This window comes from Neomonachus schauinslandi, chromosome 11 (assembly GCF_002201575.2).
Source record: "Neomonachus schauinslandi chromosome 11, ASM220157v2, whole genome shotgun sequence".
Lineage (NCBI taxonomy): Eukaryota > Metazoa > Chordata > Mammalia > Carnivora > Phocidae > Neomonachus > Neomonachus schauinslandi.
Genome location: NC_058413.1, coordinates 16,021,896 through 16,049,687, shown reverse-complemented (window position 1 = coordinate 16,049,687; position 27,792 = coordinate 16,021,896). Strand labels below are relative to the sequence as shown.

The 27,792-nt window shown below is 51.3% G+C and overlaps 2 protein-coding genes across 4 annotated transcripts in view; both read left to right on the top strand.

Moving 5' to 3' along the window:
- The window catches only part of CRY2 (cryptochrome circadian regulator 2), a 35,613-nt gene extending 10,548 nt beyond the window's left edge, over positions 1-25,065 (top strand). For 2 of the 3 annotated variants that reach the window (XM_021685393.1, XM_021685395.1), the window contains exons 3-12: positions 2,257-2,399; positions 4,004-4,188; positions 5,162-5,250; positions 10,136-10,276; positions 11,340-11,651; positions 11,896-12,047; positions 12,172-12,374; positions 12,706-12,798; positions 13,968-14,109; positions 22,766-25,065. In XM_021685393.1, the coding sequence (XP_021541068.1) occupies positions 2,257-2,399; positions 4,004-4,188; positions 5,162-5,250; positions 10,136-10,276; positions 11,340-11,651; positions 11,896-12,047; positions 12,172-12,374; positions 12,706-12,798; positions 13,968-14,107 (1,458 nt within the window). In that variant the 3' untranslated portion in view covers positions 14,108-14,109; positions 22,766-25,065. Of the gene's footprint in view, positions 1-2,256; positions 2,400-4,003; positions 4,189-5,161; positions 5,251-10,135; positions 10,277-11,339; positions 11,652-11,895; positions 12,048-12,171; positions 12,375-12,705; positions 12,799-13,967; positions 14,110-14,371; positions 14,909-22,765 lie in introns of those variants that run through there. The other variant, XM_021685394.1, reaches the window with a different exon arrangement.
- MAPK8IP1 (mitogen-activated protein kinase 8 interacting protein 1) overlaps positions 24,885-27,792 on the top strand; it is a 22,396-nt gene continuing 19,488 nt past the window's right edge. The window contains exon 1 of the mRNA XM_044919597.1: positions 24,885-24,898. The gene's annotated coding sequence lies outside the window, so the exon portion shown is untranslated. The remainder of the gene's footprint in view (positions 24,899-27,792) is intronic.

The window sequence follows — 27,792 nt, the reverse complement described above, 5'->3', positions numbered from 1 at the left end:
CAGTCTCTCCTCATCCTCAGCAGTGCAGGGTCATTTTCATACCCCCTTCCACCCCAACTCCCTTCCCTACCCTTCCACGGGGGGAAGACCAGAGGAAAGGTCTGCTGTCAAGGCAAGCAGCTTAGGAAATACCTCATCATTCACTCATCATTCACTTCACCTCCCCACACCCCCACACAGACACACACATATAAATCACACCATGCTGGAAATAGCCGGTGTTCACTGAGGACAGACTAGGAGTCAAGAGCCCTTCTAAGTAAATGCTTTACATATATTAATTTTCATAGCAGCCCCAGAGGTATGTGCTGCTATCCCTGTTCTAGATGAGGGAACAATAACTTCGTGGTTGTGAAGCCAAGAGGTGATGATCAAAGATTTGAGCCCCGGCTCTCTGGCTCCAGATTTGTGTCCTTAACCAGCACACCACAAAACACAGTGGCCTCTTCTCCTCCTCTGCATTGTCTCCCCTCTCTCCCCCTGGCACCTCAGAGGCCAACCCAGCAATGGCCCAGAGGTACAGAGAGATCAGTCAGTCAGTCCTTTAGCATGTAATAGTCCCCCTCTCCCCTTATCCGTCACCTGCTGTCAACCGTAGCCTGGAAGCAGATGATCCTCCTTCTGACAGAGAGTCAGTAGGTCATCGGTAGCTCAGCACCACATCGCAACACCTGCGTCCGTCCCCTCACTCACCTCCTCACGTAGGCATTATATCGTCTCACGTTATCACAGGAAGAAGGGACAGTGCAGTGTAAGGTACAGCAAGGGGTGTTTTACGACCGAGAACCACTTTCACGTAACTTTTATTACAGTATATTTTATAGTTGTTCTATTCTATTAGTAGTTACTCTTGTTAATCTGTTGTGCCTAACTTATAAATTAAACTTTATCCTAAGTAAGTATGTACAGGAAAAACCATAGCACTCTGTGTAGGGTTCAGTACTATCTGCAGTTGCAGGCATCCAATGGTGGTCTTGGAACACATCACTGCAGACAGGAGGTGACTACCGTATATTTATTGAGCTTCTACTATGTCCTAGGCCCCCAGTGAGGTACCAGGATAATGATGAGACAGCATGGTTTCTGCTCTGAGAGCTCACACTCTTAATGGGGGAAACAGGCAAGTAATGGGCAACTTCACTGCCATATGATAAATGCTGTGATGGGAAAAGGGCCAACGTGCAGGAAAAAATCCTGTTGAAAGAGAAGGTCAAGGAAAGCTTCTTGGAGAAAGTGGCATCTAATAATATTTTTTTTATTATTCACCAAGTTAATGTCATCTGTATGAATTGCTAAGCATGGTACCTGGCTCGTAGTAAGGGCTCAATAAATATTTAGTCCCGTTATCCTGGATGAGGGATAGCCAGCCCTGCTCAGGACCCACACCACAGGCAGGACTGAATTAGGTCCCGCATGACCAGGACATTTGCCCTAGGTGTTTAGAGTATTAAGGGGCTATGACCAGAGACTTTGGTTGGAATGCGGTTTTCTTCTTGCTAGTCATGTTCTAGGGCTTTCTGTGGGTTATCTGTACAACCTTTTCCTGGGCCAGCTTTCTCCCAGCATTGCAAGGAAATCTAGAAAATTCTACTAGAAAAGACTAAAGGCTTGGAAAAGAATTCCCTTCTTTTTTAACATGTGGCCCTTCTGGTCTGATTTCTCTGACCTCTGGACTAAGGATTGCTCCTCCTTCCCCAGCTTTTCTGAGAGCTAGAGCCTATTAGCTCTGTTTGCTACTGGCCTCAGGAGTGTTGCTGTGGAAACCATTAGGACACTTCACATAGCGCAAGTCTGCCAAGAAAACTAAGCCAGAAGTTTGTAGGGCCCTGAGGAGCTCTGGGAAAGGCATGCTGGGCAGGAGGGAGGCAGTGATCGTTTCCCCCACTGTCTGCACCAGTGAGTCAGTGCTTCTTTCTGGGACTAGGGGCTCCCCTCGGAGCATTGTATTTATAGCCTCCTGCTGCATTCTCCTACCCCAGGACACAGCAAATGTACAGGGCTACCCACCTTTCTCTTAATTCCACTAGCCTCGGGCTCCACTGTTGCCATGCTGGTGGCCTCACCTCAAACGCCTGCTTTCCTCAACCCTTGGGAACCTCAGATTGTTTGCTTTCCAGTTCAAATCTTTGTCCCTAGTTTGTTCTGCAGCCCATTCTGACAGGTCTCTAGACTCGTCTCTTCCTAGGAAGGAGCTGAGTCCTCAGCTGCATTCTTCTCCCCAAACAGTGTTTAGCATAACAGATTCTCTCCCCACAGGAATGGGGGGTGACCCGCTTGACCTTTGAATATGACTCCGAACCCTTTGGGAAAGAACGGGATGCAGCCATCATGAAGATGGCCAAGGAGGCCGGTGTGGAGGTGGTGACTGAGAACTCTCATACTCTCTATGACCTGGACAAGTAAGACATGGGTCCCAGGGGTCAGGTTGCCAATTGTGGGAGTTGGTGGTTTGGGCCCCTGCTGAGCAGAACTTTGGGAGATTTACCAATAGAGCCACCTGGCACATGAAGTATGGCATTTTCTAGAAGCTGGAGGGGAATGGGCCAGAGTTGGGGCCTGTGGAACAGATCACAAAGAGCTTTACCCAATTTGGGTGCAAAGAGGCTTACTAGGGCCGAGGGGTGAGAACAGTGAGGATCCCCATGCAAGATCTTCATAGATCTGCTTAGGAGCAGATTAGATTAGGATCTCCTGTCCTATCCCCTCCTCATGCTTCCACTTCTGTCCTGCTCCTGAAAGGCTGTCTTCTGACCTCAGTGGACCCTGCCTGTTATGCCCTTCCCGACAGAGCTCTGTTCTCATAGGTCCTGTTTCTGTACCTAATACGGGTTCCCTGGGCTCCTCTGCCTATCTGGGTTTCCAGGCCATGCATTTAGATGTTGTGCAGGAGGCTCTAGAGCTCCCTGCAGGGGGCCCATCACTACCGAGTAGCCTCCTTCCCTAGGGACAGGCCTCTGCTTTCAGAGCGTCTAGGAGGAAACCCTCTCCTCCCCTTCCCTGGCAGAGCTGTCACCCTCCTGCTGCTGTTGCTGCCAAGCCGGCAGCCGTCACTGTTCCCTGCCCCCCTCTCCCCCACCCAGTGGTGGCTGCCAGGAGGCCAGGTCACACGTCTCTGCACGTGAGCTAGTTCTCCGGAGGAGCTGCTGGGTGTGGAGCTCCTCCTCCTGCCGCGTGCCAGAGGACGGGGGAGGTACTGCAGGGGCTGCAGCCAACCTTATATACCCACAGTGAACTCACCCAGCCAGCCAGGTCTTGCGTAAGCTGCCGCTCGGCCAACAGGAAAAGCCCTGGGAATCTGGCTCCAGACCACCCCAAGGCATTCTATAGAAACGGCCTCGATTCTCCTCCTCAGTCCTGTATCTTCTTTTCTTACCTGAATGCGGCTCTGTTTCCCTTGATCATGAAAGCAGATTTTGTAAGCTGCCAAACACCCTTTAAATAGTTGTTGCTATTAATCCCAGTCTCAGTCTCTGATCTAGGAAGGATAGGCTGTTCTCCACCTCTCTGTTCTAATAAATTGGGGCCAAGAAGGCAATGATTTTTCAACAAGGGAACTTGCTTGCAGTTCTTATCAAAGAACTTCCTGAAGGCTTACGCTGGGATAGAGAGGAAGGCGCCATGGGGATTCCCATGACTTGGACACACAGGCTGAGTACCAAGAAGGCTAGTGGGGATTTTTCTGTGATTAGAGAGATATGGTCAGTCTCTGTCTTGAGGAGGCTCCACGTCGACACCAGGGAACCTGGAATTGAGTCCCAGCTTTGGCCCTGCCTTGCTCCATTACCCGAGGCACCTGCTCCAGCTCCCTGGGCTTCATTTTCCCTCTCGGTAAAATGGAGTTGTAGCCTCCCTTGCCCCTTCGTTTCCACTTAGGGGTGGGACCCGTGAGTGGAGGAGGAAAGCCATCCTCCAAGCCTTCAAAGTTTGGGCTCTTTTCTGGGCGGGCAGGGACCTGAAATGAAGGGCCTCGTGCATGACGTTAGGTGTGCTTTGGGATTCCCAGGATTATTGAGCTGAATGGGCAGAAGCCGCCCCTTACCTACAAGCGCTTTCAGGCCATCATCAGCCGCATGGAGCTGCCCAAGAAGCCCGTGGGCTCCGTGACGAGCCAGCAGATGGAGAGCTGCAGGGCCGACATCCAGGAGAACCACGATGACACCTATGGCGTGCCCTCCCTCGAGGAGCTGGGTGTGTACTTCCTGCCCAGAGCCCCCTTTTCTGTAAAATAACTGACCAGGTTTTTTCTGCTTTGTCAAAGTGATGCATGTTGTTATACCCGGTGTTGAAGATACAGTGAAACCAGAATGGGAATAACAATAACTATGACCGGGCGCCTGGGTGGCTCAGTTGGTTAAGCAACTGCCTTCGGCTCAGGTCATGATCCTGGAGTCCCGGGATCGAGTCCCGCATCGGGCTCCCTGCTCGGCAGGGAGTCTGCTTCTCCCTCTGACCCTCCCCCCTCTCATGCTCTCTCTATCTCATTATCTCTCTCAAATAAATAAATAAAATCTTAAAAAACAAAAAAAACAAAAAAAACAATAACTATGACCCCACCACCCAGAGATAGCCACTACTTATTTTGGAGCATGTCTTCCCAGTCTCTTTTCTGTTCCTACTCATGTACATAATGTTATGTTTCTAATTCCTGCTCCTGTTTTTGTACTTTTCTCTCTCAGAAGATACAGGCCCAGCATAGTGCTGGCATCAATGGGCTCCTCAGTACCAAGTTAACTAGTGTTGCTTCCACTGAGAGGGGGTCTGTCAGCCCCTCAGGTTACTGACTGAACCCTTTCTCCCCTTCCTCCCCACCCCCCATTTTTTGATCTGAATAAAGTTAGCCTTTCTCACCTGAAAACAGCAATCATTGCCAGCCAACCCGATAGGGCGGGCAGGACAGGATTGTTCTCGTGTGCCTGGAATGAGGAGTGGCAGGGTTAGGGAAGGCAAGGGAGAGGACAGAAAAAAAGTCACGACGGAAAGAGAACTGGAATGACCTGGCAAACGCTGAAATGTTAAGATGATCTCAGCTCCAGCAGCACCAAGAACACACGGTTCAGTTCCCACGAAGCTCAAAGAACATACCCATGTGTCAAGACTTGCTGAGCTATCACTGAAATGGCCTGACCTCTGGTCCTGTGACCTTCTCTTCCTTCTCGCGTAGGGTTCCCTACCGAAGGACTGGGCCCAGCTGTTTGGCAAGGAGGAGAGACAGAAGCTCTGGCCCGCCTGGATAAGCATTTGGAACGGAAGGTATGGCCACCACTTCTGGGACACAGAACTTCGGGTGCTAGCGCCCAGGTGGCAGGGGATGTGAGGGTCAGCTTCATGGCTTTTAGTGCCTCTTAGCTCAAAGTGCTTGAAAGTGAAAAACCTTCCTGGCGGCAGTAACAGGAAGAGCACTCATTTAGTGAGTGCTTACCACATGTTGGTCCCTGGGTAAAGTACCTACTTGCACGATTTCCTGTCGTCTTTTCAATATCCCTACCAGGTAGGTGTTAAGCCCTCCATTTGACAGATTAGGAAATTAAGGTTTAGAGAGGATAAGTAACTTGCCTGAGGTCACACAGTTAGGAAATAGTAGACTTAGATCTTGTTCTGTGTGATTCCAGAACTTACCCTAGATTGCTTTTCTTTCATCTCTATGCAGGTTCCCCTTACTGAGAGGGTATCTGGTCAATGAAGTCCATAAGATTAATGTCTTTGTGTTTGTGTGTCCCCTCCTCACCTTTTGCTGGGTCCCCTCCAAGGCATTGATTTCCATGTGTTTGGACACAGAGAACAAATAGCCACTCCCAGTGAAGTGGGGATTGGCAAGGGGAAGGAAAGAGGCGGAGGCCCCAAAGGCACTCCTTAACAATGTCACATGGCTTCCATGACCCTGGGGCTAGAGGAGCAGAGAAGGTTCTCGTGACTGAGTCAGTTGCTGGTTTTCTGCCCGCTGTTGCTGGTTTGTAGACCGGTTCACAACCTTTTGTATTCTCAGATAAGTAAGCATTTGGCCCAGCAGCCAGGTGATAACTATGGAACAAGGAAAAATAGGCAGACCTACATAGGAAAAATGCTTCCCAGCCCTGGAGGTGCCTCACCAGCAGTGAAAATGCGCGTCAGATCCCACCTCCCTTAGACCCATAGGCCTATCTGGGTGTTACCTTCAGCCAGCCCCACCAACTGAAAAGGATGAGACTGATGTCCAAGGGCTTTGGGGAGGACCAGCTGTCCTTGTCCACATCAGGAGCTTTACCCAGAGATTCTTGGGATCAGTTTGGGGACACAGGCCAGGCCAAGGGGGCAGAGTGGTGGAGGTGACAAACAGGATGGCAGGAGTAGAATAAGACTGACAAGTATAAAGAGCTAACTTAGAGCCTTGTGGATTATCATCACCTTAAAAGCACTTCGTGGAGGGCTGCCCCTTCTATCACCAAGTCAGGGGGTCCTTTTCCACATATCCCTGGGTCTGGTCTGTCATAGGGCCTTGTGTCAGGATCCTTCAGACTCCCTGGTGGCCAACGGGAACGTTGTGTCCTACGACTGGGAGAGGAAAAGGGGCCTGTGAGCAGGAGTGTAACCTGTTCTGAGGAGGTTTATTTCAGTCTTCCATTTTCTAACACTGAAGTGAGCATCTGTCTACTCATGTCAAGATGGCTTCGCTGCTGGAAAGACTGCCCAATGAGGCAAGTATGGAGTTTGTCTCCAGGAGAGTAGTTTATTGCAGATGACAGACATGAAACAAGAAATTACAATGTACTGTGGGTCAGGAAAGGAGTGGTTCAAAGGGTTAGGAGAGCAAAGAGCAAGAGAGTTTTTTTTCATTAGTCAGTTCGTATTTGCAAGCTGGCTTTTGAAAAAGTACCTTTTCAAAACTTTTGAAAAGTTTTTGAGCTCATGTAACTAAGAGTCTAAGGTGTAGCCTTTAGGCACAGCTGGACTCAGATGTCCAAATAATGCTACCGGGAATACATTCTCCATCTCTGAGCTCGGCTTTTGTCTCTGTTAGTTCATTCTCAGGTAGGCTTTCCTTAAACAGTGGCAAAGTGGTCACCAGCAGCTTATTTTCAATCTGCTTAGCACACCAGCAGAAGTGTGGTATGCCTCTTTCCAAAACCTCCAGGAAAAGTCCCGAGGAGTGTTTTCATTGGCCTGGCTTGGGTCATGCGACAGTCCCTGACTCAGTCATCATGGCCAAGGAAGGGGTGCTCTCCCTGGTCAGACTTGCACCCTGAGCCTACTCCCAGAGTCAGAGGTGAGCTTAGCTGCACTTCACCCACTTGGACTGAGATTAGGGAAGGCTGGATCACCACAAGAAAATTAGGTACTATCACCAAAAAGGGGAGACTCCATATGATCTTTACTACTGGGTTACCCAAAATAGTAGATGAGGGCAAGCATCTCTTTTTAAAAGTATCCCCATTTTTAAATGAAAACGGAATGATAGAATTAGAATACCAGCATCTTGTAGCCTTCAATGATGACACGTTGTACATTAATGACTGCTAACTCCATGAAGAGAGCTAGGCAGGCATTCTGTCCCCCCATAGTCTTGCCAAAGAAATCAAACCTGAGTCCAATCCTGTCTCTGGTCCCAGCCACCAATTTGCAGGCAGTATACCATCAGTGTGCAATCAGCAAAATGCAGACTGTGAGAATCAGTACAAGTCAAATGGCCTGGATTCTTCCACAAAGCAAGGGAAAGAAAGAAATGACCGGAGATACATAGATTAAAAGAAACTTAAATAACACATCAAAGCCCTGTAAATGGTCAGGGCTAAACTATAGTGCCTAGGGATGCACATGTGGTTGGAAAAAAACCCACTTAAAAATGCAAGGAATAGGAGCACCTGGGTGGCTCAGTCGGTTAAGTGTCCAACTCTTGATTTCGGCTCAGGTCATGATCTTGGGGTCTTGAGATTGAGCCCCAAGTCAGGCTCCTTGCAGGGCATGGAGCCTGCTTAAAATTCTCCCTCTCCCTCTGCTCCTCCCCCCTCTAAAAAATGCAAGGAATAACTAAAAAGATAAAGCCCTCCCTCCCAAATATGCTTTGCAAAAATAGGAAAACATCAACATTTTTAAATGCAAGGAAGTGATTATTATAAAAGTTCGGTGAGTGGTCACTTGTGGGGCCAGGAAGGGACTGTGACTAGGGTTTCTGGGGTGGCCAGCAAAGTTCCGGTTCTTGAACTTTGGTGATTGTTGCATGAGTGTTTGCCTTAGAATAATTCATTAAGCCACACACCGGTGTTACTTCCGTATCTGTACTTCACTTAAAATAAAAAGGCTTTCAGAGGGAGGTGCGTAAGGGCGTGAGCAGGCAAATATACCTAATGTTTTTCAGAGACACTTAACCTAATACCTGAGGGGTTACCTGCAGAGGAGGTGACTGTTAGGTTGAGACTTGAAGGAAAAGTCAGAGTTAACCAAGGGAAAGTGAGTGAAAAGCGGGACAGCATTCCAGGCCAAGGGAGCTGCGTGTGCAAAGGCCCGCAAGAGTGTGGTGCTTACAAGAGAGTGGCAAGAGATGAAGCTTAAGAAAGACAGGCTCATCCAGGCAGTGGGGTGCTTGTAAGCCATGTTTAAGATTGGGAGTTCATCCTAACAGCAACAGGAATCCCAGTGCACGTTTGTTCCTGCAGGATGGTGTTCTTAAGCCATTGCTCTGCTCCCACTGTGGAGATGGAATTAGAGGGGGGATGAGAAGAGATGCAGGGAGGTCAGTTGGGAGGCTGTCACAGTTGTCTAGTCTACATCTTAGCCTGAGCCAGGTTGGTAGCAAGAGGGGAAGAAAAGGACAGATTTGAGGAGTATTTGAACAGTAGAATTGACAGGACTTGGTGACAAGGAAGTCAAAGGTGATGGCCAGGCCTCTGGCTTGGGCACCCAGGTAGATGACTGTGCGCTTTCTGAGCTAGAAATGCCCATGGAAGGGTGGTCTGTAGAAAAGAGCTGTTACACTTTGAGGGGCCTGGATAGCAATCAGGTAGAGATCCTGGCAGGGAGTTGGATGGAGTGATCTGGGAGTCTAGCTAAGCAGTAGCTAAGCAGTCTGAGCTGGAGCCACCAACGTGTCGATCATCCTCACAGAGGTGGCATTGGGAGCCAGGGGACTGGACGTGCTTCCCCAGGAACACAGTTGAGTAGGGGCCCAGCGCAGAGCCCTGAGATGCCAACATTGAAGAGATTGGGAGGGGAGGCAGCCAGCCATGTGGGAGGCAGCCAGGAGTGTGTGGAGTCCAGAGGCGAAGGGAACAGAGGGTGTGGAGACTAGAGCAGAGTGAGGTATGCTGAGAGGTCCGAAAATATGGTAGGCAAGCACCTGCAGGACTCAGTGGCGTGGAGATCAGAGGCACTCTGTGGGAGCCAGCTTGGAGGCAGCAGTGAAGGCAGAAGCCATGCTGGGGTGGGCCAAGAAGTGCAGGTGGCTATGGGACATGGGCTGTGGAGAGAAGAAAGTGGACAGGATAGAGGTCCACAGGCTTCCTAGAGGTTCTTTTTTTTTTTTTCTTTGCAAAGAAATGAGATGATTTTCCCAATGTTCTTGGAGTGGAAACTGGAGAGGGAGAGATGGAAGGTGCAGTGGAAGGAAGAGGGGAGAGCTCCAGAGCCAGGGGAGACCTTGGCCTTGGGCAGAGTCACCAGAGAGGCGGTGGGGAGGAGATGGGGAGGTGTGGACCCAGGTGAGTTTGTAGATTTGGTGGCTAAGAGTTGAGGAGTTTTTCAGCCGAAGGCTTGCATTTCCTTACAGTAAGGAAGGGAAGTCATCTGCTGAGGGGTGGTGGGGAAGTGTGGAGGAGGAGGTCTGCAGAGGGTGTAAAGTTTGTGAAAGAGGCATCACGAAGAGGAAAAGAGGGTGCGAGGAGTTGAGGTAGAAACAGTTATCAGCTGTAGGTGGAATCTGGAGTTAGAAGCAAAGTCCGCCCAGCCCTGTCTCTTAGCACCTCTGTAACCCCAGAAGAGCCACATAATCCTTTGAGCTTTGTGGTTCGTTTTCAAAAGGAGGTACCGATAAGTGCTGGCCCAGAGGATTGTCTCCCCACGGGAGAAGCCACGGTGAGCCGCGAGGTAAAGCACTATGCCAGTGCCTTGGGGTTGTTCTCTGCAACGTCCAGGCCTTTCCTTTCTTCGCCTTCTCTTCCCGCTGCAGGCCTGGGTTGCCAACTATGAGAGACCCCGAATGAACGCCAACTCCCTGCTGGCCAGCCCCACAGGCCTCAGCCCCTACCTGCGCTTCGGCTGCCTCTCGAGCCGTCTCTTCTACTACCGCCTGTGGGACCTGTATAAAAAGGTGAGGGCGCGGCGAGGGCAACACGCCCTGCCCCCGGTTGCGGGCCAGACACCCTGCAAAGAGGCCTTCCCCGCTGGCCCTGGTGGTGGGGACCGGGTTGTGGGTTCTGGGGGTGCTTATGTTTGTGTACAGTCCAGAGAAGGTAGGGAGGAGTCACATCCAAGAGGTGGCAGAACCCAGCGCCACCCAAACTGCTGATCTAAATAAACTCCAGGTTATCAAATAGAGCAGGACAGGCCAAAAAGCTGACCTCAGGGTGTGACCCTCCAGGTGGCAGATCTGCCGGGCAAGCACTTGGGCTGGGAGGCAGGGAGGGCAAGGCTGGAACCAGTCCCAAGCGGAAGAGCACAGCAGCCCTCTGTGGGGCTGGCGCGGAGCATTTAACGGGGGAGCCCAGGAGCAGTAACCTGCCTACCAGTAACGGGGAAGTGACCCGGGCTGAATGCAGGGCTGTCCTATGGACCATAGGCAAATAACCCTGTGGTAGTGCACCTGCCCCCAGAAGGAAAGAGGGCGACACATCCAACTATCCGCATTCAGCAGGTCATCCTTACATCTGTGTCGTTTCATGCTGTTTCCCTGTCCTTGCCTGTAGCAGGATTTTGTGGCATGGGGTGGCTTTGCCAGTTTGGAATCTTGTGATTTCAGGAAAGTCATTATTTGCTTGGAGGCCTGGTCTGATCTTTTAATTTCCTCAAGGCCCCAGATCCAGGCTGTTGTAATCACTTATTTAACCAGAATCTAAACTGAGCATTTTTTATGCATGCTGATGGGTAAACTCCCTTTGACTCTAGAAAGTAGAGCCAAGCAGGCACCCTTGAGGACGAGGATCATGGGCCAGGCCTATGGAGTTTGGTTCCCGGTGCACACAGCCAGGGAGTGCTGTGGGTTTCAGTCTGCGGGCACGCTGGGCCACTGCTAGGGCATAGTCCCCTCCATGTGTCCAGGGGGTTTAGAGCCACCACATTCGTAGCAGCTCCAGACTGCTCTGTGGGAGAGATCTGAGTGACATGGCGCCGAGAGCTGGGCCAGTGTTACATCTGTGTGCTACCCCCACCCCCAGGTGAAGCGGAACAGCACGCCCCCCCTCTCCCTGTTTGGGCAACTCCTATGGCGAGAGTTCTTCTACACGGCAGCCACCAACAACCCCAGGTTTGACCGAATGGAAGGGAACCCCATCTGCATCCAGATCCCCTGGGACCGCAACCCCGAAGCCCTGGCCAAGTGGGCCGAGGGCAAGACAGGCTTCCCTTGGATCGACGCCATCATGACCCAGCTGAGGCAGGAGGGCTGGATTCACCATCTGGCCCGGCATGCCGTGGCCTGTTTCCTCACCCGCGGGGACCTCTGGGTCAGCTGGGAGAGCGGGGTCCGGGTGAGTGCGCTCTCAGGGGAAGCTAACCCGTACCCTCTCATCAGGCCCAGCAAGGGCAGCCTTCTTCTGGCCTGAGGCCTGGGGTGGGATCCCTGGATCCAGGGCGTCCCCTCCAAATCCTTCTTGGCTTGCCCTCAGCAGAAGGGCTTTGGCTCTCTCTTCTCCATGGGGCATGTGGTAACTTGGGGAGCACCTGGCAGTAGGTCCCCATCGAGGCTGACTGTCTCACCCTGTCCCCTTGTAGGTATTTGATGAGCTGCTCCTGGATGCGGATTTCAGTGTGAATGCAGGCAGCTGGATGTGGCTGTCCTGCAGTGCTTTCTTCCAGCAGTTCTTTCACTGCTACTGCCCTGTGGGCTTCGGCCGCCGCACAGACCCCAGCGGAGACTACATCAGGTGAGGCTGCAGTCCAGGCTCTCTGGCTCCTGGCTGCTGGGGCCGGCTCCTAAGATAAGATACCCGTGGCCCTTTGAAGGAGAGTCGCCGTGTGCTGACCGGTTGTCCAACGTGTGTGTTTCAGGCGATACCTGCCCATATTGAAAGGATTCCCCTCTCGATACATCTATGAGCCCTGGAATGCCCCCGAGTCCATTCAGAAGGCAGCCAAGTGCATCATTGGTGTGGACTACCCCCGGCCCATCGTCAACCATGCTGAGACCAGCCGGCTCAACATTGAGCGAATGAAGCAGATTTACCAGCAGCTCTCCCGCTACCGGGGACTCTGTAAGGAGCCACTACTCCCATCCCCCACCCCCCAGCTCACTGAAGAGAAGGACGTACCTGCGGGCTCTATGGGGATTTCCAGATATTTGCAAAGGGAGACCAGGTGCTCTCTTCTCAGCTGTTAAGTTGACCTGACTTCCCACGGCACAGGGCACTGCAGGCTGGGCTGGATCAGGCCTCTCTTAATTGTGGCCAGTGGGGAGAGGTGGAACGTCAGAGTCATGGCCCAGCACCCCCTGTCCCCCGCCACCCCATCTTGTCTTCAATTGCCCTGTGGCCCTCTGCAGTCTTGTGAGATGGCATTCTGATTGCTCCCCTGCCTCTCTTCCAGGTCTGCTGGCGTCCGTCCCTTCCTGTGTGGAAGACCTCAGCAACCCGGTGGCAGAGCCCAGCTCGGGCCAGACTGGGAGCATAAGCAGTGCAGGTGAGTAGCAGCTGGCCTCCTGTGGCCTATGTCCGTGCAGAGGACACCACAGACCTACTGCCACTTGAGTCATTGAGGGCTGAGGACAAAGGCTGGAATGAGTCTGTGCCCCATATATAGAGCTTATATTCCGCTTGGGAGAGACAAATAGTAAAGGAACCGTGCAAGATCATTTCAGATAAAAAGTGCTTTTGGGGAAAATAAAATTGAATGACCTGATATGAGAGGGGCCGGGCAAGGGGGATGGTACTTTAGATTGGAGTAGTGAGGGAACACCAGTCTAAGCAGGGACCCAAGTCACAAGCAGAACCCGGCTTTCCGAGAACTGGGAGAAGAGCATTCCAGGCAAAGGGAATAGCAAGAAAAGACAAGAGACAGAATGAGCTTAGCTAATGCAAGGAACAGAGAAAGGGAGCCAGTGTGGCTGGCATGTCTTGAGGGAGGAGCTAGAATGAGACGAGGACGAGCTGTGGCCAGAGCAGCATCCCCAGGCTCCACACCCATGAGGAGGAGTAGGATTCTGTCGTCAGTGCCCTGAGAAGGCACTGCCGGGTCGTGAGCAGGGTGGAGGTGTGGGGATCTGATCTAGGTTGTCAAAAGCTCACTCTGCCTGCTGTGTGGAGGGGACAGTGTGGGCAGGGGCGAGGACAGAGAGGCTAGAAAGGAGGCAGCCGTGGTCATCCAGGCAGGAGGTGGCAGCACAGGCCGGTGGTGGGGCTGAATTCTTAACCTCCCCCACTCCTCGGCTCTGGGATAAATATCAGTAAGGTGAGACCAGCAAGAACTCCAGGGCTTTTTCTAGTTTGCCCAGCCAGGCTGGCTCCACAGACGAGGGTGCTGCTTCAGGAGGCCGATCCGGCATCATGGAGGGAATGCCTGACCTCTGGAGCAAGGGCAGCACACACGCCAACTCCGTCTCTGGCCTGGAGCCTGTGGGGCTTGGGGCCCAAAAGCTGGCCGTACTGCCAGCAGGCCGGGTCGTGCTCTCCTTAGACATTTCTGGGCAAGGTCATTGCTGAGAGGAAGGCTGAGGGGCAGGCCTGAGGAGGAACATGTTGGCATAGCTTCGAGGCAGGCTCCCTGCCCCTTAAAGAGCTGCCACTGCCCAGTTTCAGGTCGTCTTGGCTTGCTGCACAGTCTGTGTGACACTTGGACCTGCTTCCCTGCAGGCCCAAGAACACTACCCAGTGGCCCAGCGTCCCCCAAGCGCAAGTTGGAAGCAGCCGAGGAGCCACCAGGTGAAGAACTCAGCAAACGGGCCAGGGTGGCAGAGGTGCCCGCCCCAGAGCTGCCGAGCAGGGATGTCTGAGAGTGAGTGACAGCAGCTTAGATTCACCTTTGGGAAGGAAGGTGGGAGAGGTGGGGGTGGGTTTGGAGCTGAAGGTTAAAACCCAGCAAACTAGATTAAAACCGGGTGGGCACTGCATGATTTTTTTAGGATTTCACCTTTAAATTTCTACCATTCTGACTTGTATACCTTTTAAATTTTAAAAGGAAATTTAAAAGTAAAGCCTTTTTCTTTCTTTACCAACTAAGGAAAAAAATGTTTTTTGGCTCTTTCTACTTATCAAAGTGAGTCAAATCCAACAAAAAGAAAGCAGAGCCCCGGAGGTGAAGCTGTGGGAGAAACGGCCCCGGGGCAGGGTCTGAGGAGGCTCCAGGACCGGCTGCTACCGCGGACAGGCTATGTCCCACGGGCAGGCCAGCGGAGGGCAGCACTCACCTTCGGAAGAAAGGCAGAGGGCTGCGTGTGGCGGTAGGCCCAGCCCCAGCTGAGGACCAATAGAGTCTGACTGCCCCTCATCTGTGCCTCTTAAAGCCACTCCTCCATTCTCACCTTTCTCGTGGCCGTGGCTCTGCACTTCCCTGTCAGCACTCAGCTTGCTTAGAAGCCCCCTGAATGTCATTAAAAAAAACAAAAATAAAAACTGGCTCCTTCCACAGAGGAGGAAGGGACTTTCATGCCTTTCTTGGGGAAATTTAAATTACTCTTCTGAGTCATCTCAGGTGTTCTTTATGTACCATGTCTGCGTCATTAGACTGGAGAGTGATTTTTTTCTCTGTGGAGCCAATTGATTCTTCCCCCCCCCCCCCACCCTTCCATTTCAGGGCCAGGTGGGGCCATCTGGTTTGAGTGTCTAAGCTTGAGTGCTGGGTAAGACAGCAAGTGTTTGATGCTTGTGCCCTTTACCCTACTAGGCTCTTTGTCATAGACATTGCTGATAGATTTGTACTGGTTTGTTCTAGAAACACCGGCAGCCTTAGATACTACTAGATAGTATCTGAACTACTACTCTCTTTGTTATCTCTTAGCTCTGTAATACTAAGCAAAGTTCATTCTGTCTTACAAATCTGAAGCTTGCCAGGCTGGTACTCTGACTTTCAGGTGAGAAGATCAAAGAATAGAGAGTTAAATGTCTGGGTCAAAGTTGCTCAGTAAGCTAATGGCATCCAATTCAGAATAAAATTGTTGCCAGCAGGTGTGTAAGGAAGAACGTAAGCATATAAGATGTGTTATGATGCCCATCCACAAGCATTTAACAGTCTGCTTAGAAAAAGAAGACAAATAACTTATAATTCCTGGACTGATGATCTAGACTGCACACGCTTACCTTAAGCTGGCTGTTGGTGGGTTGGGGTGATCAGGGAATGCGACACAGACGTTTATACTTGGGGCTGAAAGGTCAGTTGGATTTAGGCCACAAGGAGGGCATTTCAGACAAGAAAAATAGCTTCAGGATCACATGATCTTATACAAATTACTTAACTGCTATGAGACTTCGCTCCTCACCTCTAAATTCAGTTGTTGCAAAAGTTAAATTTATTAAATATATCTGTCACATAGGAGTGCATGGGGCTGTTAGGAGTAGGAGAGCTGACTGCTGTGGCTCAAGCAAATAGGGATTTATTTTTCTTCCCTAACCAGAGGCCCTGAGGTGGGCATTGCTTGGTGGTTCAGCAATGTCAGAGCCAGTTTTTCTGCGATTCTCTTGCTTCATGGTCTAAAGGTGGCTGCCATAGCCTCAGCCATCAATTCCTCATTCAAAGCAAGAAAGAAGAGGAATAGCAGAGACAGCTGCACTTACTTATCAATAAACACACCAAGTTTTTGAGCACAGTTTGCTAGACACTGTTCTCATTGGGCTATTGGGACATGCTGAACAAGACTGACAAAGGGCTTCCCTTTTGGGTACATCTTGGTGGAGGAAACAGACAATAAACAAGTAGAGTCAAGAGGCTCTAAGTGGGATGAAGAAAAATTAAAGTTGGTAAGGAGATAGTAAAGGTTGGGGCACAGTGGAGGTTTGCAATTTTTATTAAGAAGATTGTCAAGGGATGCCTCTCTTCCTCTTTACCAAGAAAATAAAAGCTTTCCCAGAATACCCCTCCCCCCGCTTTGCACATTGGTCTCATGAGCCCAGACTAAGTCACAAAGCCGCCCCCAGTGTGGGAAGTGGGGATCCAGATTGTCAGGATTGACTTAGACCATTGGTTTTCCAACTTGAGTAAGCAGTAGAATCCCCTAGAGGATTTGTTAAACCACAGATTGCTGGGCCCCACCTCCAGAATTTCTGATTCAGTAGGTCTGGGGTGGGGCCTGAGAATTTGCATTTCTAACAAGTTCCCAGCAGCTGATGATGCTGCTGTTCTGGGCCTGTACTTTGAGAATCACTGACTTAGAGCAATCATGATTCATTGTCTGTGTCAGGCCCATGAGCCACTGAATAAAATCTAGGTTTTGGTACCGAGGAAGTGTGGATACTGGTAACAGTGTCTAGGTACTATGCAAGGCAATTAGCCCAATGCCTGGCTCATAAGTTCATAAGTATCCAGTATTATTATTTCAGGTATTGTTATCATTATAATTTTAGAAGAATGTAAAGCTACCATTGGGTTGGATCATGAAGGGTCTTAAATGTCAGGGAGGTGAATCCTTGGTGTACTCTGGACACTAAGGAACATTTTGGAACAGGAGAGTGAAATGATCAAACTGGAATTTTGGAAGCATTGGGCTGCGTCCTGCAGAGGAAACAGCGGCAGCGGGGGCACCAGCTGAGAGGCGATAGCCATGGCCCCAAGTGAAAACATTACAAGGGTGCGGAGGTCAGCCTGTCTCTGGCCTTGCTCTCCAGGAAATAATTCTTTGGCCTATTGGGATCTTAAGGACTGATTCTGAAGGCTTACTGTGCCCTTCATCATGGCTAATTGCTCAGAAGTGAGGGCCAGGAGGCCAGAGGACAAGACAGACTGCAGAGGAAGTCATGTGTTCTTTGGAAACCCCGAGCAAAGAGAGTATACTTGTGTTTCAGGGTCCGCTGCTGGTAGTGCCTGGCCCTCAGGGCGTTCAGCATCCCCATCAGTAAAACAGTGAGAATAGCATCTCGTCACCTGCCCTGCATCGAGCATACACGGCAGGGGAAGAAAATGCAAAACCATACGCACGCAAAGCCTTTGAACAAATAAATGCACCACGGAGATGAAATCACGTTCCCATCTTGCCCACGCTTCTCAGGGCGTGTTGGATTGTATTTTTGTTACGTTTGTCAGAGGCAGCACTCTGGGCTAAGCGGACCACGCAGCTGTGACCACATGGCCTAAGCTGACACCGTGTTATACTGAGAAGCAGGCTTGCCCCTTCTCCCCTCGTCTCTCAGTCAGTTTTAGTTGTGTGCCTTGGAGCAGGGTACTCAGCCTTTCTGAGACGCTGTATCTGTAAAGTGTGACTAATCAATCTTTACCAGCCTGAAGGCTCCATCCTGAACCTTTTGAGGCCCTGTTTAGCTCTGAGCTCTGTCGTTTCGTGGTTCTGTTATTTCTAGTGCCTCAGACCTGTGGCAGTTCACAGGGCAGACAATGATTTACAGTGTAAAACACGCCCTGATATCAGTAGGTTTCATGCTTACCTAAAACCCACACCGATGTCTGTTCTGCATCTGATTTTATTGTACAGTGTTCACTAAACAGAAAAATAAGCCAGTCCCCAAATAGCTATCATTTCAGAGGCTTCCCCATAATACCCAAAGCTGCTGACTGCCCAGGATTCCATTAGCCTCCAATTGTGTACAGATTTTTCTTATTGGTCCAAACATTTTACCATGGGGAACCAGCTCACATGATCCATTTGCCCATCAGCTGGTACACCGCAATCTGTTGAGAGAAGCCCCACTGAATGCAAAAGGCTCCTGGCCAAGGATCGCCCCTCCCCTCCCCTGCCCACAGTTCACAGAGCTGGGTTAGCCCTGGAGCTTCACTGCAGAAAGCCTGACCTCTGGGATCACCTCGTCATTTTGGCACTTCTTCAGTTGTGTATCCCTCCTTATGTGAACCAGCATGTGTGAAAGGCAGTGGGCAGTCTGAAACCCAACACAGTGGAAGTGGACACAGTGTGGTGTCCGGGCTTCCCGCTCAGACCAGCCAGTGCGCAGCCGTCCTGCCGCTTATGGCCTGGGAGCCTTTGCCCGCCGAGCTGCCTCCCCTCTCCACTTCTCACCCTGGAAATGAGAAGTTGGGACGCATGGTGGTGTCCCTCTGCACTGCCCCCCACCCCGTCCCCAGCAGCTGTTGGCTGACTGATGCCGCCTGCCTGTTGCTGTAGGATTTGTATGGTGCAGGAAGGGAAAGTGTGTCGTTGACATGAGGACAGAGACGGAGCTGAGAGCCCAGCTTTGTACCCCATCCTGGCCCATCAGGGCCCAGCTGCACCTCTTTTCTTCCCCGTTCCTAACTTGGGAGCCTGAGCAAGCCTTCTGCCCCTTTCAAGCTCCTGGGCCCTGAGACTTGGTTACAGGCTCCAAACGAAGTTTCCGCCAACCTTGAGCTGTTGCGTATCCTCTGCTGACACAAGCTCCTGCGTGCACTTCATCCGCACACCTGTCCTAGGCCAGGATCAGGGGCACGGTGGCCTCACACTGGGCTTTCTTGTTAGCATCTGGTACACAGGTCCCCGGGGGGTAATCTTAACACTGGGTGCACTGAGGGAGGCAGTATTAACTCACTTTGTGTTCCAGCAGCTGCTTCTGGGGCTCTTGTGTTTAATGACAGGTTGAAAGAGTTGGACAATTGAGAGAGTGATTTTTCAGTGCATGTTTCATGAGTTGATTTTTCCCTTGGTGCTTCCCCCAAGCTGTTCTTCCCTTTCTTTTAGTGCTGCTGTCATCACTTTCCTGCAGGGCCTCATTTCATTTCCCCAGCCCCTTTTTTCTGCAGACTTATGCTCTGGCTTGAGAACAAGAGCACAGGAACTGTCTAGTTATCTGCTGATCAAGCAGCTTGAGGAACTAGTTGACTAGGCCTTTGACTAACTTTGTGGACAAGAACAAGCTGGTTCTTCCAAACCTTGGTGTTCTGTGTTTGTGGTTTTGAACCGGTCATAGAGGGACTTGGATCACAGGGGCTTATCCGTGGCCACACACTGTCAGCTCCCTTCCCGAGCCTGCCCCGTAACACAATTATGCCCAAGTCAGCATGGGTCTGAAGTGTTAGCCTTATAGCCACCTGACTGCTTCCTTTCTCAGTTTAGGCATTTGTTGTTTTCCTTTGGGAAAACATTGAATTGTGATGCGGAGTACTTGAGGAGCTGACAAATGCATTGCTCGGATTTTAGATGTGGAGGCAACCGGGTATATCTTAGGCTCTCGTAATAGACTGGAATTCCCACTCGTTACCAGTGTATGCCAGATAGAAAAGGGACATGCTGCACATGAAAGAGCATAGCCTCTTGATTATCATACTTTAAAGTACATGAGATTGATTATAAGCCTAATTCAAATTCAGTGAATGCCATCAACAGATTGTATGATGGGTCATTTTCACTGTGGGGTGTAAAAGAATCACCAAGAAAGTTGACAGGCAAAGCATATTAGAAAATAATCGTATAAATTTGATTAAAGATGCTCACAAAGTCACCTGATTAAAAAATAGTGTTTTCTATACATTCAGTGACCTGGGAAGTCTTAGGCCATCCCCCAAGAAAACATAATAAAGATGAACAGCTAAAAAAGAAAGAGAGAGAGAGAGAGAAAGGATTTTGATGCTTTTTGGTAAAAAGACCGTCTAAGTATTTGAATTAAACCTGTCCCTGAAAAGGGCATTTTTAACCAAAAGCAAGCCTGCTGTTAGCAAGTACGTGGATCCATTATTCACATGATCTCAGGAGTGAAGGCAGGCCTCTTGTCCGCTCTTCCATAAAGGCCCCATACAGACCCTGGACAGCCACCGTGGAGTGCCATTGCCCAATGAAATAAGTGCACGTCTCTTCCCTTGTAGGATCAAGATGGAGAGGGAGCCTGGAAATCCTTAGTCTGTTAACACATACCCAATATCCTCTGAGCCACTCATCTTCTGTTGCTAAGCCCTAGCTCTATAAGCAACTATTGGAAGCACTTAGAGACAAATTTGCCAGAAGCTATGAAGATCACTGGCTACAATTAAACAATTTGCCTACACAATTAGATTGCCAGGTGTTTGATCAGAGAATCTGGAAAAGAGGAGGCTTTCTCTCTCCCTAGTTACAAAGACTTCATTGCTTCAAACTCTAGATCAGCCATGTCAGATTTACCATGCATGCCCCAAGTATAATTTTAAATTTCTAGTAACTAAATTGAGAAATAAGTGAAATTAATTTAGTAATATATTTTTTTCCAACCATATGTAGGCATTAGTTCGCAAACCCTATTGGTGTTACCCATGCTTCGGAGAGTCTGATAAAGGGTGGAGCCTCCCCAGAAAGTGGTAGCTATTCACACACACAGGAAAATGTGCACCAATCTTCAAGGGCCTCATGGATTGCCCCTTAAGCCTATCCTTGGACCACTAAAGAGTCCAAGAACCCCAGAGTAAGAGCCTGTGTTCTAAGGAATCTTTATGCACTCTTTATCTTCCCCTATCCCAAAAGGTGGAGAAAACACGATAAACAGAGGTATCGGGAAAAGGACCTGTTCTGGTATGCTCTCCAATCCTGAAATTTGCAGTTTCAGAAGCAAAGTCATCTCTGGCTTAACAGAGGCCAGAGCAAGACCCATGTGTAAAATATATATCACAGCGTGTCTCAATAAACATGTGCGTGTTTTAGAAACTGATACATTTATTTATAGGAAAAACATGGCTAGCTTATTATGGTACAAGCTTAAAGGAAAAAATTTATTGAAAATAATACATATGTTAAAGAATGAGGCACTCAGTACTAACCCATTCAGGTACCCGCCCTTACGTTTGCTCTTTATTTTCCCTAGCTTCTAGATAACTTATCATCATCCAGATAAAATCTTCTTCAGATTTCACATTTGTCTTCAAAGGGTTGCATGTGTCAGAAGACTGATTTTGAATCTCTGACTCCAGTGTCTTTGACTCTTCAGAGCATTTTTCCCTCTTCTGTTAAATTCCGAAGTTCCGTTGTTGTTCGGATGTGTATTGGCCTTCATGCCACCATGCTGAGTTTCCTTTTATGTCCTCTATACGTCTTGATGAGCAATACTATGATAGATTGCTTCATGGTAAAAATACGGGTGCTGGCATCAGACCTGGGTTTCCTGGCTTGGCTCGGCGACTTTTGATGCTATCATGCTGGGCCACTTGTCCTCCCTACCTTCTGTTTTCTCATCTGTAAAAATGGAGACCATATCTTTAGGATTAACAGGATCACAAGCTCTATTAGATTGCGAGGGCAGCCATAGTAAGGTGCCACTGACTGGGGGACTTCAACAGCAGAAATGTATTCTCTTGCAGTTCGGAGGGCTCGACATCTCATAGCAAGGTGCTGGCAGGTTGGTTTCCTCCAAGGCCTCTCTCCGTGGCTTGTAGATGGCTGCCTTCTTTCTGTGTGTGCCTGTGTCCTAATCTCCTCTTCTTATAAGGTCACCAGTCATATGGGATTGGGGCCTACCCTAATCACCTCACTTTAACTTAATTACCTCATTAAAGACCCTTGCTCCAAATACAGTCACATTATGTGGCACTGGGGCTTAGGCCTTTGACATATGAATTTGGGGGAGGACACAGCTGAGCCATAATACAACTGTATAGGGACGCCTGGGTGGCTCAGTCGGTTAAGCGTCTGCCTTCGGCTCAGGTCATGATCCCGGGGTCCTGGGATCGAGTCCCGCATCGGGCTCTCTGCTTCTCCTTCTCCCTCTGCTACTCCCCCTGCTTGTGCTCTCTCTCTCTGTCAAATAAATTAATAAAATCTTTAAAAAAAAAAAATACAACTGTATAGTGCCTGACCGACCCTACGTACAGTGAGCCTTATTATCATCTGCCTCACCATCATTTAAACTTACAAACCTTTAATGGAACCCCGCATGTCTCTGTACACTCTGAGGTACACTAGAACGATTTAAACAGGCAACCCAGCATTGTGACTGGCTTACCCTGTCCTCTGTTATCAGGCATGAGGCCATTTCTTCCCTCTGCTCCAAGTTCAGGATGTTATAAATACTGAAAATGACTCCTCCTTGTGTCTCCGTGATACCCCCCCCCCCCCCAGTATTCTCACACAGTGCCAGGGTTCTTTTATCTCTATGTGGAAATGTGCTCACCTGCTGATTCTAAACTCAGTCATTGCCTTTATCTTCAAATTACTGGTCCCAGCTGGCTTCTCTCCTCCGGCTTGTTTTCTGAGTGTCTCTGGCAGCCGCCACTGTGCCTCGATTTGAAAACTGCCCTTGTCCTCTGAGCGAGTATCACCCAAGGCCTCAGGTGAGTCCATATGGGCTCCTCCTCCTGCCCTGAGCCCTGGAGCCAGGGAGGCTCAGAGGGCCTGCAGGGAGAGCTGGTCCTGTGTCACTGCCTCTGAGGGGCAGTGGTCAGGCCCCCGGTGGCATCCCAGGTCCTGTGGCCCATGCAGTTCACTCCAGGCTCTTCCTAGTTCCCGGTCTGAGTGTCCCCGGAGAAGCGGCCCGAGGAGTTTGTGTCCCCGGGCAACCGAGCAGCCTCCTGAGCGCTCCTTTGTGCACTTGTTTTTCTCTTTCAGCCGCAGCACTGTAGCTCCGTGAGCGAAGCCTGGGAGCCCGAGCAGCCGCCGCGGCAGCAGAGTGCAACCTGCAGCAAAGCTGATCACCGACGGAGTCGGAGCGAACATGTGTGCGTGTGTGTACGCGTGTGCGGGGGAAGGTGTGCCTGTTTGCGTGTGCATGCATCTGTTTACAGTCTTGTGCTTCTGAACACTGCTGGGGCTGGAGGGGTACATGTAGCAGCTTCACCTCAGCCTCTAGACACCAGGCTGGAGGTCATGGCGGTGACTTTCAGCCAGGCCTGCCCCTGGGAGCCAGCTGCCTTGTCTGGATAGAAGAGTAGCGGGACCCTACCTGGGATTCTGGCATCTGCCCCACCCCACCCCATCCCTCTCTCATCACAGCAGACTGAGGAGCAGGAGGGCAACATTGCCGGCTTCTGTCCAGAGCATAGGATTCTAGAAGCAGCCAGGGCCCTGCAGTGTTCCTGCTTTATGGCGCGGAAGGCTGGGCAGGCTGGAGGGGACAGATGCTGTCCAGATACAATCACCTGGTCTGGCTTCTTCCTTATTTTAAAATGTCCTGCCACTGGGTCCTCCAGAGCCCTCTCAGGCACCTAGGACTGAGCGTGAGGCTGTAAACAGATCTGAAAACTTGCCACCGTCATCGGGAGGCACACCCAGATACCTGACTAGTGTTCCATATGCACCGTACTGTAGACGCTAGCCTGAAAAGTACGTCCGCCTTTCTGGGGCTGAAAACCTCAGGTTAGGAATCGAATCCCAGCTTTTGCTGTTTCTTCCTCAGAAGCTGAGCGCCAGCCTCAGCGCTGACTGTGGAGACTCCGTGCCTCCACCAGGAAGAAGCCAGGTTCCTGGTGGCAGAAAGCCCCCTGGCCCCCCTGGCCACACCACAGCGCTGCCATGGAGGTCAGCTGACACCCAGCCGGGAAAGCCATTCTGTCCCGTGGTCTGTAGGCTTCTGGGGCCTGCCTGGGACTGAGCAGCAGCCAAGCTGCCGTGTCAGCTCTCCCAGTAGCTGGACACCAAGGACCCCGGCCGGAGCACGTGGGTGGGAACTGCCAGGGACAGTTGGGAAATGTCCGAGTTGAGATCTCACCCAGCACACCAACCCTTCCAGAGGCAGCAGGTGGGAGGTTTGACCCAGAGAAGCCAAGGCCTTGCATTCCCGGAGCGGCCTGGCCTCCCACCTCAACCCTCCCACTGTTGAAGGCCTGTGTTGAGAAAGACATAATGAAAAGGACTGTGTGGTCAGCTAGAGCAAGTCTTCCTTCCACCCTGTGGCCTGCACTTGAGCCACAAAGTGTGTGAGTGTGTGCACGCGCGTACACGCGCGCGTGTGTGTGTGTGTGTACGTACAAGTGCGTGTGTAACTGAGAGGCTAATTCCTCTTTGGATTTTTGTCCTCATGTGTAACATTAAGCTGGCCTCTGGGCCTTTTCCTCTCTACCTCCCCTGTGACCTTTCCTAGCCTGATAGCTGTTAACTCCCTTGGCCCTTGCCCTCTCCCTCATTGTCCTCCTCTGTCCTCGGACCAGAACCTTGGGGTCAGGCCTCTGTTCCCTCAGCTGTCCAGCACCTTGACAGGCTTCTTCCTGAGATGTCCTCAGGTTTTCTCAGCCAGAAAGCTGCCTTTAGAGTCCAACTGTTGTATGTATGTCACCCCCACTAGAAATGTCCTGTAATCATGTGGGGGAAGCAGGGCACGGGTGATGGTGTCTATTCAGAGCATTGAGTTGGGGGCTTCTCTGTTCCCCTAGCCCCAACCAGGAAGAAAGAGGATTGGGGGCTGTTGCCAGAAGAGGAGGAGAGCGAGTCTGGAAGGGCTATTTTGAGAAACTGAGAATGCCAGAGGGCTTGGGGCCAGAGTCAAGATTTGTTTAGCAGCACCTGCAAATACCAGGATGTTTCCCTTTTCCTGCCTATTAGATGATGGCCCTTTTCCCTGAGGTACAAGTTGGCGGGACCACCTCCCCCTCCTTCACCATCCCTGGCAAGCTGGCCCATTCCCAGTGGAATAGAGCGGTCCACTCCCAGAGCTGGGAGGGTCGGGGTAAGGGGAGGGTGCATCCAGTGGCCCAGAGCTCCACGATGGCTTCATGCCTCCCCTCTTCTGGCCCAGGTGTCCCCGGGGCTGCCACAGAACATTGACCCAAATCCTAATCCAAGGGCCAGCATGGGGAAGAGATGGTCGCAGGCAAAATGCACTTTATACAGAGATTTTCTTATTACTGGGAAGGTGTGTTTCTCCCACAGTTTGTGAATATTCACTTGTTTCATAAATGTCTGATCCTGTCTGAGCAAAGCTGTGTTGTCGTCAATCTTGTGGGAGGTCTGGGAAGGAGTCAGTAAGGCTGAGCCTGAATGAAGCCTTATGCCAGACCATCTTGGTTCTGCTGGAACCAGAAGCTTCTCACCCCTCCTCAGACTCGGCAGGGAGGAGAGGGATGGATAGAGATGTAGGAAGCGGGAGGCCCCTAGGTGAGCAGGCAGGACAGACTAGTGGCAGCTCCAGAGCTTGGCCAGAGTTGGGGGGGGTCAGTCAGTCAGAATGGTACAGAGCACTGCAGGCCCAGGATGAAGTTCCTGAGTGCTATCCTGCAGTGACTCAGCCTCTCGGGCCACCTAAAGCCCCAGGGCCGACCTCAGTCAGCGGCACGGTTCTCTCCAGGCCCTCAAGCCATCCTTCATCTCAACTCAGCCACTCGAGCACTGTGTGGTGTGGAGGGGATGCAAGCGGCAAACACTGACTCTAGCTAGGTGCCTGGAGATCTGCCCACGGCCAAGCCCAGGGCCTGGATGCTGGCTTTGTCTCATGGCATCTGGCCAGAGAGTGGCCTCTCTCTGCAGTGTATGTGGGCTTTTCTACGATGGTTTCTAGCCTTGGATCCCTGGAAGAGTTTTGTTAGCTCACACCACACCCCAACTTCATGTGGGCAGGGGCTCAGACAGGGCCCAAGAATACACAAACTGCCCTGCACAGAGTGAGAAGGGGGGAAAAGGGAGGAACTTGGCCCTGGGATTCATCTCATTCTTAGCTCTGCTTTGAAGCTCCTTCCCACCAAGACCTGGACCTGTCCTTCCCTCTCGCTTCTCCTGGCTTCTCTCTAATGTGGCTTTGGCTTGGCCTCAGGAGCTACAATAGCTTTGTTCTTGAGCAGAAGATTCTGGAAAATGGAGTTGTCTTACACACACACTCCTGACCTGAGGATGCTCCTAGTTGAGGCAAGCACACATTCTTAAGCAACAATTATTAGCCACAGTGGCAAGACTGCTTTCCTGCGAGCAAAAGCCAGGCATCTGAGCAGAAGGTGGTTACTGTTTGGTCTTAGTGAAAGGAGGCTGAGGGCACTGGGGTGGCTCAGTTGGTTAGGCGACTGCCTTCAGCTCAGGTCATGATCCTGGAGTCCTGGGATCGAGTCCCACGGCGGGCTCCCTGCTCAGCGGGAGGTCTGCTGCTCCCTCTGACTCTCCCCCCTCTCGTGCTCTCTCTCGTTCTCTCTCTCTCACATAAATAAATAAAATCTTTAAAAAAAAAAAAAAGGCTGAGCCAGGATAGCAGGAAAGGTAAAGTGGCCACTCCTCTGGGCCCACAGGCAGGGAGAAGAGCCTTTGGCACTAGGTAATAGGATGTTCTCTGGGTTGGAGGTGGGGAGCTGTTTCCTGCAGGGCAGGTGCCTGCAGCTCTTTTCTGAGTGCTACATTGAAGGGAAAGGGGGTGACATCAGTAAGCAGTCCAGATTTGCAAATAAGATCCCACAAGCTGTGAAACAGTTTGTTCTGCCCCTTCTTCAGAGAGAGGTAAGGACAGGGCCTCTGCAGTTCTCGGGAGGCCAGAGAGACCAGTGAGGTTTGGTCAGAGGCTCTTGACCCACCAAAGCTGGGGCCCTAGCCCTGGCCAGCAGTTTGAGTGTCCAGCAGTCTATGCTCTGTAGAAGAACTCACGGGCTTAGCCCTCTTAGGGGATAGACCAGAAGGGACCCATGGCCGAAACTGGCAGAGGTTAGACAAGCTGGAGGGAACAAAAACCACGAGAAGAATCTGAAGACGTCAACTATGGCAGCAGGAAGAAAGGCTGGCTCCCAGTCTTAGAATGTGAGAAGCCAGCCATGGGGTGTCTGTGGGTGCAAAAGAGAGGTGCTCTGCAGGACAAGCAATTGAGGTGCTAAGTGAAAAGTGAGAGAAATCTGGGAAGGTCCTGGTGTGAGGGAGGAGAAACTGAGAGAAGCCAAGAGGAAGGGTTCAGTTCACCATTAATAGCTGAAGGGGCTGAAGGGGCGCTTGGGTCAATCTTTAGTGAGAAGGGAAAGACCATGAGAGGGTCTCCTCAAGATAAGGGGACAGGATTGGGTGAGACCTGGATCCTAGCAGGAGGCGGGGTGTTCCCTGCCTCCGGTGACAACATGCTTGTATCACTTTTCATCCTCACCACAACCATGAGAGGGACCATTATCGTCCCCATTTCACAGATGAGAAAACCAAACTTAAGTCTGTGAAGTCACTAATGCAAGGCCCCACCACCTATTCACTTGGAAAGCCAGGCTTCACACCACCTGACTCCAAACCTGGCTTGCTCTAGGAGCCCACACCCGACACCATCTCGCCTTTCTCTGCCTTCCTCCAATGGCCCTCCTTTCCTGTCCGCCTTCTTTGTCTGCTGCTGGGGACCAACTCCGGCCCTGGAAACCAGGGTCCCGCCATTAGTTCCCTTATTCCCCGGGCGCTAGGCCCACCCGAGGGGCAGAACCCGCACGACACGAGGGCCTTGCCGGATGGGGAAGAGGGCAGAGGAGTCAGTGTGGGACTCAGAGCCGGGCTGGGCCGAGCCCAGGGGCCGCTGGGGCCGCCACTTCAGCACCTCGGAGAGCGCCTGCGGGGCGGGGCTCGCGGGGCCGGGGGCGGAGCGGGGGCGGAGCGCACGAGACCCCGGCGAGGGCCCGGGGGCGCGCGGCCGAGCTCGCGCCAGTCCCGAGAGCGGCGCGCGGTCCGGAGCCGCGCCCTGCCCTGCGCAGGTGCGCCCGCCGCGC